The sequence below is a fragment of the Sinocyclocheilus rhinocerous genome, unplaced genomic scaffold, assembly GCF_001515625.1.
Source record: "Sinocyclocheilus rhinocerous isolate Xijiao unplaced genomic scaffold, SAMN03320098_v1.1 scaffold61, whole genome shotgun sequence".
NCBI classification, from domain to species: domain Eukaryota; kingdom Metazoa; phylum Chordata; class Actinopteri; order Cypriniformes; family Cyprinidae; genus Sinocyclocheilus; species Sinocyclocheilus rhinocerous.
In genome coordinates, this window is record NW_015640445.1 from 2194180 (window position 1) to 2205938 (window position 11759).

The window sequence follows — 11759 nt, forward strand, 5'->3', positions numbered from 1 at the left end:
GAAGGAGTGAGATGAGAGGACATGTCTATGCATCTGCATTCACCTGGACAGCATGCCGAGTGGCGTGACATTTAGGGAGCCCATGAGCATTGCTAGAGCCATCCCTGGAGCTTCACGCTCGATCACCTCCCTGGTGGCCTGCAGACGAGAGAACACACATCTATAAGCAACAACAGGTGCATAAACCATCAATCTTATCTTTTAGGGATGTCAAAAGTACCAGTACAATTCGATAATAGGGGAGGGAAAGCAGTCTTTTTTTACAGTACAGATTTAGTACATGAGTGTTGTCTGACTTGCAGGATTCTGCTTCATTTGTTTTTGTTTTTTAATATTTATTTATAGAGCTCTCGAGTCTCACATCTTCCTCCTGTTCATTATGCCATTATTATTAATCAAAGGATAACTGACTATAAAATTAGTATAATAACTTATAATAATTTTAGTACTGACTTCATGTCACTTGATGTATATAAAACAGTTATTGGAGTAGGTTTTACTAGGAAATACTATTTCAGTCTTTATTAAAAATATTTTTTTTATTTACTTGCAATTTCTTTGTAATTATTTGTAAAATTACTAGCCATTTCTGAATGGAAATTGTTACAGATTAAATCCTACACCAAATTCTTTCAGTGTGTATGTTCCTCAGGAGAAATAAAGTCATATATAAAGGTTTGGAAAGACATGATGATTTTCATTTCCAGGTAAACTGGAATATATATATATAGTAGGGCTGCACGATTATGACAAAAATCATAATTGTCGATTATTCCCTTGAAATTGTAATTGCGATTATTAATTACGATTATCACAATTTACATTGAATGATGTTTATACCATTGTTTGATGCAACAGCATGCCATATTTTTATATGAAAACAAACAAGCTGAAAACACTCTAACTGAAAAACCTTTAGTGCTTTTCTATAGTATTAAGCCTCAAATGTCAAATATACATCGGAGTGGTTTCTTCTTTAAATTATAAAAAAAGTTAAAATATGAATGGTATTATAATGTTATACTAAAACTAAAATTAAAATAATGGGAAAAACCCTTAAGACCTTATGTAGAAAGAAAAAAAAACGCATCTTAAGCACACAGAATAACATAAGTGGACTTTGAACGATTAATTGCCGCTTTGAACGATTATGTAATTGTGGCATCAATAATTGTAATCGCGATTAGAAATTAGATTAATTGTGCAGCCCTAATATATAGCCTATATAGCAGAGCTTTCTAATATTTGTTAGACAGTGAGTGGCCTTCCAGTTTTGTCTGGGTAAGTGGTGCCAATTTTGTTTCAATATATGAAAAAAATGTAAAAGCCACAAAACATGAGGGCCCTGCTTAACATCCTTTTTTAATGATTTGCAGTCATGCATGCTAACAGGCTAAGCTAATTCATCGTTTAGAGCCAATTGTTCTTCACAGCAGTGGCATTAGCACAATACTCATGACATAAGCACAGCCCCATCGCTGATATTTTCCATTACAAACACATTTCTAGTGGGTCTTTGATGTCTCTACTCTTCCATCTGAAATCCCCATTCACTGAACCCTTCCCAGCATCCCCTGGGACACACGTCCCTCCACCTCCGCCGTCCCATCCTGGTGAATCACACACACCCGCACACAGTCATATTCACACAAACACATTCAAGAACACACGCAAAGTAAGAAGAAAAGTGCGCATCAGGGAGGGGAGGAGAAGAAAACTAAAGGGATCTCGGGCTAAAAGAAGGAGGGAATTTCTCTGCGATGTGACACACTGTGCCCTTGAATTGAATGACACTTCAAACACTCACATTAGTAAAAAGCAGAAGGAGTGCAGGATACATCAAAAAAGAGCTACACAGCGTCGCTCCACCAGGCACAATCCCCACCAGACTCTCATATGGATACGCACACTGTTTCACTCATCAATTACAGCACTTTTGTGTAGAGGTCTACAGGTACACACACATACACACCAGTGGCGAGCGGTAACTTTTTTAAACGGGTATGCTGAGTGCTAAGATTACAGTTTAGATTATGATTATGGTTTATCCATAGTTATTCGAATGCTAGAAAACATATAGCTGCTTTTCCAAGTAAAAACTGCTAAATAACGTTTACAAGTAGTTACGTTATGATACGTAATATTCGAGGCTGGGGAGATGGTGGGATTCCCCCGGTCTATGTCTCTGCATCGACTGAATGACGGGTTTTTTTCACAGTCGATAGGAGTTAAAACTCCTTCACTACTCTAATAACAGGCCATGCAAAAACCAAAAACAATAATATCTTTAAAATACTGCCAAGTAACGTTGCAAACAAGAATAAAATCAGAGAAGGAATTTAACTGTAAGCGACACAAGCATACTGAAAACAAAAAAAAATCTTCAGAATGTTCAAAATGTTCTGATGATTTGTTTCCTTTTTTTCCCTGATGCTTGTTACTATTTAAAATTTTATATACATACATATATATACAGGTGCATCTCAATAAATTAGAATGTCGTGGAAAAGTTCATTTATTTCAGTAATTCAACTCAACATACATATATATATACTGTATATATATATATATTTTTTTTTTTTACCACTTAAGACATGTTGACAATAACGTATATCTTCAACATTATCTATGACCAAAATGTAAGATATGTTTTTAGTGGACTTTCAAAATTTGCTTTGCTTGAGAAAGCATGAGAATATACAGTTACAGATTTTTTTTTTTTCATTTCATTTAGTCGAGTTTTGCATCAAACACAATGTAATTTTTCGGCAATCAAGATCTGGCAGCAACAGCTCATTTTTCCACTTGGGCTGGACATGAGCTGGTCATTTTATATATACAGGTAAAAGGTCTAAAAGTTTATAAAAAGTCTGTGAAAAGCCTTTAACAAGTCACATTTTTCCAAGAACTGTTTGTTTCACAAGAAATCATCAGCCAAACAGCATACATGTGAATGGAAAAATAAATTGTACACAAACTCAATGCACAAATATACAAACGTCACAATTTCTCTCTCTCACTCACAGTCAGACTCAGAAAAACAAGGACACATGGGTGTGGGGGCAGAAACACACACTCACATGGACACAAACACAAACAGGTGGGCTCCCATGTACCTCAGGCGTGACATCACGGGGTGCAAAACCCGTTCCACCGGTGGTCAGGATCAAGTTAAGCTCCTTCTCATCGCACCAGTCCACCAGTGTCTCCTTTAATGCACAAAAACACACAGAATATCAACACAAAATGTTCAGCAGTAATTTTGTAAAGTGCACAAAGGTACATTTGCATGTGTGCGTTTGTGCACCATATGAGCAGTCGCCCTTAATTTAGTGGTGCAACATCACATCAGCTATTTCGGGCATATAGTCTGGCCTGATAAATAAAATATTACATTTTAAACTGCTGTTACCAGCAAAAAATATCATATACAGTGGCTCCAAAAAGTATTTGCACATGCAAGTCATTGCATCATTGCAGCAACAGACCTTTAACCAACTAGTCCAACCGAGATGATTTTTAGTGGATGTATAAAGTGGTGAAGTTCATCACATTAACTATGAACATGATCCACATATATTTGTTTTGTCATTTTAAAACCTCACAGTATTCTTTTAATGAAATGTTTTGGTTAAAAAAGTGTGCTTGTGTTTTCTAGTGCAATGACATTTCTACTTTTTAAATGCAGCTCCATATGTTTTTTTACATACATTTTTCCATATGTGATAAACTTCAAAAAGAGCATGTTGTGACTATGAGTGCAGCACAATTACTGGCCTCTAGGGTGCAGCAGTGTGCAAAGGTGTGTATGGATGTGCACACTGAAGCCTCACTGAAAGGGTGAGAGGAAGCGTTACCTTGATCTCGTCAATCTCATCAGGGACTATTTTGTATGCAGAGATTATGCCTCCAAGCCTGTGGGTGAAACACACAAACGACAACAACCGTTAGTGTATGTTCAGTCCCAACAGCAGGGGAGAAATGGGGAGCGAGAGGAAAAGAACACAATGTGACAGAGAGCAGGAAAGGGAAAGAGCAACACAATGCCAGAGGTACCAGAAAGCTGTCAAAATACATCCCCACACACTCCACCCACAACAGGAATGACAGTTAAAGAAGAATTGTCTCTTCTTTCACAGGGCTCTTGCTGTTTTATTCGCTTCTGCATTCACAGGGGTGACGGCTCACAGAGGATTCAACTTTGACAGTCCTGTTTTTAGGCCACAAAACAGGTGGATTAGCGCAATGGCTAGGTTTCAAGTACCACTTTCCTATATAAGCATATATTTGTACTCCTATATGGTGTAAATTCTCTGGAGAGAGAGGAAATTTGAACAGATATGCACAAAACTTCTGAGCAAACCATATTTAAATTCTGAAGTGCAGGACACACTAGTGGCTGCTTCTAGTACTGCAACTAGCAATAAATAGAGTGCAGCTCGGACAGATGTGGACACGTTTCATTTTTGATTTTTGACAAAAAATGATGGCATGTTTACATACGAAATACATGAACAAATCAGTGTTTCATGCTCATTTAAGTCTAATTTGTTATTATGTGAGAAGACAGAGGTGATACAAGATGCAAACTATCACATCAAAGTTGGAAATCAGTTGCCTGTTACAACGAATGGGATCAGGAGATGATGCAAGTCAGACTCGAACTTGTATCACCTGCATGAGCACCATGTTTCTGCGTGTCCAGAGCGCATAGGTCAACCACAGCGCGATGGGTTTAACTAAAGAGGATTTTTAAACAAGGACAAGCTCATGTGTCAGGAAACTGAAATGATTTAGCAAAATCCCTTTTTTCAGTTTGGCTTTCTGGGGCTTATTTGTATATTCTGTGTTGATTACGTTGATGTTTTGCATCTATTCATGAAGTACTGATCTATCTATATGATCCATCTTCTCTTGATGTATCTGTCCATCTAACTACTATGGTGTAATGCCCACAAAAGAGCAAGAAATCGAGAAACAGAAAGAAAGAGAGAGAGGGAAAGAGAGACACGGAGAGCGGAGACTAAAAGAAGAATATGCTGAACACAAAGATGCAGAGCTCTTTAATCCGGTTGCCAGGGAAACCACTGGTGTGTGAAGATTGGGGGTTTGGGGAGAGGTGCTTTAAGACGGAGATGAGTTTGGTATTTCAACCTGGGTATTTTGTTTGTGTAAGCGAGTACACACGAACAAAGGAAAGTGAAGGAAGAAAGCTGAATCTGACTGGAGAGTCTTCTGAATCTGTGATCGATTATGGCTTTATTAATGAGTGTGTAATGTGTATGTGGGTTGGGCTGCACAGCCTTTCTCAAACCCAAACAAGTATGTTAACGTGTCTGGGTTTACTGATTTAGTAAAGGTTTCAACCTGAAAAGAGGTTGAAAACTTCAAAACTCTGTGGTGCAGTGCATGGACGCAACTAATAGCCAACCATGCTCACCTAAGCAGACAAGGCTTTGGAATATATAGGGACGAATTTATTAACCATGTTACACCAATTTTATATAGTATTTCAGTGCATAAAAACAGCATGCTGTTCATTTACCACCTGCAATCAAGTTTAGCGAGGCACTAAATCTGCTAAAACAGTAGCTGGGTTTCCATCCAAAGTTGCGAATTTAACTTGTGCGCAAAATTGGAATATCGCATAAAACATTTGCGAATAAGCACCGTTTCCATCCAATGAGTCAAAGAGAACAAAATCGTCACTTCCTGGCAAACTGGCAATATCACTAAGAAAAGTAGGAGAAGCCACTGAATATAATATTTTTTTTAATAATAAATTACTTGCACCTTAGAGCGAGCAGACTAAACACAATAAATGCAGTCACTGCTTTCAGAGGTGGATGCCTGCTCTTTGGGAGGCAATTATACAGAAATACTTTGACAAAAGACTTTACTCTGGCATTTAAGAATGACCATAACAACATTTCAGATGTTGTGCAACAAGATCGGTCCAGTTAGTCAAGTTATGCCGTCCCATAGCGCAAAGCAACATTTTTTGTTGCGCGTGGAGGAATTTATTCGCAAAATGCATTTCCATCTCCCATTATTCGCATTAACCCTCAGTCAAAAACCTACGGAGCCCGGGAAGTCACCTGTAGGAGAAAAAAAAAACAATCCGTGGCGACGGTTTTGCAATCCGTCCCCTCAGTTTATAAACCGTACTCACGGATTCTTAAACTGTTCCCTCGGTTTAACAAATCGTGCCCACGGATTAATAAACCGTACCCACGAATTTCCAATCCGTGCGCTCAGATTTTGTAAACCGTACCTTCGGTGTTTGAATCCGTGCCCACAAATTCATAATCCGTGCGCACGCTTTCGCAATCCGTTGCCTCGGGTTTGTAAACTGTACTCACGGATTCATGCAGTAAGCTCCTAGGTAGCCTATTTCATGTATTAAAAAATATTAAGTAATACTTTTTAGTGTTAATACAGCACTGCTTTCCTAGCATCTAGCAATGTGCAAATCACGCCCACTGTAAACAGGAAGTTAAAAAACGTTTCAGTTAGAAGAGACTCAGTAAAGTATCCTCTACATTAGAGCACTAAGAATCATGCAAATTGCATTTAGCACAGATGTTCTGGATGTGTTTTCGCAGTTATAGGGCTGCACGATTCTTGCTAAAATGTGAATCACGATTTTTCTCCATGGGAATTGAGATCACGATTCTCTTCCACGATTCTCATTTTTTCAACCAAAATGTATTGCACTCAAGTACAAAAAACAAACAAACAGGACTAGAGCTGCACAATTCTGGATAAATTGAGAATCACAATTTTTTTTAGACGGTAGTGTAAGCAAGTTTAGTTTGAAAACGTTTAATAGTAAATAAGACACAATTAGACAATATTTGAATAAAATAATAATAATAATAATAAATATTTATTTGCAACAACTGATGGAGTACTGAATGCTGCACGCACGCGCAGCGTTGTCAAGGTAACATTTGGTCAGTCATTCCCTTCGCCAAGGGAGTTTCAAACGCTTATACGAGACAGTAATGCCCTGCACCCTTCAAAGAACACACTTCAAGGGCTCTGCCCTTCGAAGGGAGTAGGGCATAGGGATGCTCACTTCTGTTTGGAATTCGCCCCATGTCTCTTGTATCACCGCAGTGGCGCGGACGCGCTCTCTCGTTTCATTCAAATGCAGCTTGCCGTCTTGCGTCTCAGTTTTTGATTGTATTGAAAGTGAAATCAGAGGAATTTAGTATTAATACTACTATAATTTTGCTGTAGTGATCATATTGTCCTGACGATTGTTTTGTACACTGTTCATAATGGATTTATAAACAGGTAAGATTTCAAAACATTAATCTCAATTCAATATTTCATATCCCCGTATTTATATATTATTATAGGTAAACAAAAAAAATCTGTGTAATAAGTTAAGTATGAATATACAATACATTATCCCTTAAATGTCAACCTTATAGTTTGAACGTTCGTTCGTCTTGGCTCAAAGTCACTTGCTGCGAACTTTTCTTCGCGGAAGCTTTGCGTTAATTACAAGTGAGATAACGAAATATTTAATCTCTAATCAATATTTTTTGTCCAATTATTTGCCCAGTTAGTTTTGGTATTGAGGTAAAAGTTACCTTGCATTCGCTAACAGTGGGTGGTGGTCACGAAGATGACGGAGCAAATTTGATGCGTTTCCCCCTTTTGCAGCGACTTTCTTTTTGCAAGATCAGCAGACAGGGTGACCGTCCTCGATTAAATTGCCTTCAGGACTCTTGTAAAAGCCAAAATACGACCAGACCACCGATTTGGTTCTCTTAGATGGCTGAAAAATCTGCCGAGCGCTGTCACTACCTTCTGCCATTTCGTCTCGTGCAAAAAAAACAACAACAACAACAACACTGCATGCTGCTTCTGCGTCAGACTGATGCTGGCTGGACAGGATTTACCGCGAGTTTTCAAAAGCGCGATAATCAAACACGGTTTTGATGATAATTAAATTTTAAACGGTAATACTAACCGTCAGGGCATTTTATCGTGATTTATCGTGAAACCGGTAATCGTTCCATCCCTACTACTGATGTCACATGGACTATTTTAATGATGTCCTTACTACCTTTTTGGGCCTTGAACGTGGTGTTGCTGTCTATGGAGGGTCATAAAGCACTCAGATTTCATCAAAAATATCTTAATTTGTGTTCTGAAGATGAACGAAGGTCTTACGGGTTTGGAACGACATGAGGGTGAGTATTTAATGACAGAATTTTCAGTTTTGGGTGAACTATCCCTTTAAAAAGCTTTGGCGAGTTAATAAATAACTGTCTGCAGGCCCACAGCAAATAAAAGTCGCTCTCATAAGTAACTATGACCTTGGTGACACTTTTCTGCTCTGGGGTGAAGACACGTCCATCTCTGTTTCTCAGGTGAGTGCTCAGCTTTCCCTCTCTCAAACGTCTGCATGTTCACCTCTCTGTAGGTGAAGACATCGGAATCGTCTCTATCCAGAGGACGATGAGCCGTGTGTGTCCCCACTATGATTAATTCAGCTCTATTTTTACCACACCTCGTTAGTAAAACTGACAGCTCATCCAATGAATCAATTCACCTGAGCTGACAGAGCACTGGAGATGGAGCTCACCAGTCAACAGACAACACACACATACCTTATCCATCAATACTCTCTGAACTATCTCTACCTTCTGGCTGCGCCCCATGCTTCTCTTCCTCTCTGACATCTTTCAGAGACCTACATCCTGCTGTCTCTGTCACTCCTCTGACCTTGGTCCAGGTACGGAGAATTGCTCTGAACAAAGCTTTGGTTTTTGATACTAAAGTAGAAACAGATGCAGTCTTGGAACAATTTCTCATCAATTCCTAATCCATCATAGAGACTTATGTCCCTACTTCTTTACCCATAATGCCACAACACCAAAAAGATAATTCAATTATTAGGATGGAGCATTGCACCGTTGCTGAGTTTCAAGTACCAATAGCTTAGTAGGTAGTGTTTTCTGTATTAACTTCCTTCCCAAGGAAACAGGTCTTCCAAGGCACTTCAGAAATCAACTAGATTGGTGCATCTTTTTAGACAGGTTGTTAGTGAACATTTGATTTGGATGTACCTTGAGGCCTTCCAACCTTCAGATTATACCTAGAGAAGCCAGCATTTATACAGAGAGGTGGAAGGACAATTAGCTCTCCTTCTTGCTGAAGATTGTTAAAGGTTTCTCAAAGCACGAGAGGTCTCTGCTGAAGTATATGAGAAGTAGCTGCCATACGAGAGGCCTGCATTATGTGAAATTGTATAGAAGCTTTGCTTCAAATTCTGTCGATTCACAGAATCAATAATGTTTGCAACAATGCATGAAAGGTAATGCACACAGACCGAGTAAGAAATTGTAGCTGCTGTCCTCCTTTGTCAAGGATGGACTCTTGGGTCTTGTCCCAAATGCCGACCTAAAGGCTTGCAGTCCTCCACCAAGTCCACATATTAATCTAGATCAGGGGTGGCGAACTCCGGTCCTGGAGAGCCGCAGCCCTGCAGAGTTCAGCTCCAACCCTAATTAAAACTCACCTGTCTGTAGCTTCCTAGTAACTGTTCAGACCTTGATTAGCTTGTTCAGGGTTGGGTAGTAGTTCACATCAGTGTGGGATCGGCTTAAGGTAGCATTCAGAGGCACACAGGGATGGTAAAGAGGGTTAAGCTATGGCAGGGATGTCCAATCCTGCTCTTGGAGGGCCATTATCCTGAAGAATTTAGCTCCAATCCTAATTGAACCAGCTTTAGGGTTACTAGAAACTTCCAGGCAAGTGTGTTGAGGCAGGTTAGAGGACACTTCAGGACATTGGCCCTCCAGGAGCAAGACTGAACACTGCTGCCCTGTGGTTTTTTGTACTTTACAAACATGTCTTGATCTGGGACAGGGCCTTGAAATTCATGCCTTGATCTTCATGAAGGACAACCATCCATTCAGCACACAGAAAGTCTAGGAATGGGACACAATGACTGTCTGGCAATGTTCTATGTTTAACAGGACAGTATTGTAAATAGCCAGTGTATTGTGTGTGAGTCACTTACAAGGACGGGTCATGGACGAGATCTTTGAGGTTGATTCCACTGCGGTCCTCAGCAAGGTTTCTGAAGCAGCTGTCACTCACTGCAGACAGAAGAGTGAGAACGAGAAAGGATGTGAGACATGGAAAAGGGAAGAGAAAATGGAAGAAAAAGTCACATCATTGCATGGAAATAACAGAATGCCCCTTCGCAAGCCATACATGTCTGATTCCTTAAACGTCATATTAGTCCTGAGGTTTGAGAGAATATGAGTTATGTCAAAACACATTACTCAACAAAAGCACACAGCTACACGCATGGAGAATCATACTCTAAGGCCCTCGTGTATACTATATAACAAAGGCCACACTGTTACGCACCACAGAGCATTAACATTACTGTCCTCCTCTGCATTGTGTCAACTTCCTCTGGGATTTTACAACCTATATGATGGTGAACAGAATCAGCACCACTGATAACCAGAAGTTACAATTTCAACAGTAGTTAAAGGGGATGTATCACTGAAAACAGGATTTTCCTTGCTCCTTTCCTTGTTCTTTTTGAACACACATTCAACATGAACCATCTACTAAACTAAACTGGAAAATCATTCAGAAATCATCATGGTATTAATGCCAAAACAGTAAGCTCATTAGCATATGACCGACCACGTTCACATATTTAGAATTCACTAACATTACAAGCTTTGATGAATAACAGTGTGAAAAGTTAGTAAGAGATTAGCCAATTATAACAGAGGTCATTTGCATATAGAAGTCTTAAAAATTCAGTGATTTTAAAGACTCCACTAACTTTGACTGTATAGGCAAAAGAGTTTAAACATTCTTAAAAATGTCTTTTATTGTGTGTTCCACAGAAGAAAGGAAGTCATACCAGTTCAAAGCAAAATGAGGGTGAGTAAATGATGACAGAATTTTCTTTTTTTATTGGGTGAACTATTCCTCTAAAGGCACAGTACCAACAACAGTTTAACTTGAAGCACCAAAAAAAAAAATAGACAAACTACATAATTGCCGTTTGTGGTGTAAGAAAACTTGACTAAACGTATATTATTGTACTTTGGGGAAGAAAATGGATGAAAAAGAATGGACTACATAAGTGTTGTAGTTGAAGCCAGTTCATCTGAATCTGAGTCCAGGCTGTAGATTGAGTCCAAGTCAAGACTAAGACCAGTTAAATCAGTTAAACGGTTTAAAAAGTCATTTAATTATTTATTTTTCAGTAACTTATCAAAATATTTAAAAAGGTTTGCTGCGATGTTTAAAATACGCTACACGTATAAAAAATGTGTTTTGGGGGGAAAAAAAATAAGTCGTGTATAAGTCACATTTTTAATTTCCTTCAGAAATAGGCCTAATTCCGACGCGAAATGTTTACAAACCAGGCACGTGCAACGTCCGCAGCTGCCGGTAAGTGCAGTTCTCAGTGGAGCGGTGTGCTTGTATACTTATATTATTAAATTATTATTATTATACAAGAACTGCGTGAAGAGAGCATGCACAGCTGTTGTTTATATTGCTGTATGTAGCCTGTGGAAGTAAGGTTAGCTGCAGCATTATTTAAGTAAAAATATGTTTCTCGTATAGGCCTATTTATTTGTTATATATATAGCCTAGCTTTATTATATTATGTTTTTCTCCGCTGGCAGAAGCGCTGCAGGTGCATGATGTGATATGATATGACCATGTGAATCATCATGTTTTGTTGTCTGCTTCTT

General features: G+C 38.9%; 1 protein-coding gene across 5 annotated transcripts in view; it reads right to left on the reverse strand.

Annotated features, from left to right (window-relative positions):
* gphna (gephyrin a) overlaps positions 1-11759 on the reverse strand; it is a 109783-nt gene that overhangs the window by 54594 nt on the left and 43430 nt on the right. For 3 of the 5 annotated variants that reach the window (XM_016568828.1, XM_016568827.1, XM_016568823.1), the window contains exons 2-5: positions 10046-10124; positions 3858-3915; positions 3117-3209; positions 44-138 (exon numbers count right to left, since the gene is read on the reverse strand). In XM_016568828.1, coding sequence (XP_016424314.1) covers positions 44-138; positions 3117-3209; positions 3858-3915; positions 10046-10124 — 325 coding nt within the window. The remainder of the gene's footprint in view (positions 1-43; positions 139-3116; positions 3210-3857; positions 3916-10045; positions 10125-11759) is intronic. The other 2 variants (XM_016568826.1, XM_016568825.1) reach the window with 1 other exon arrangement.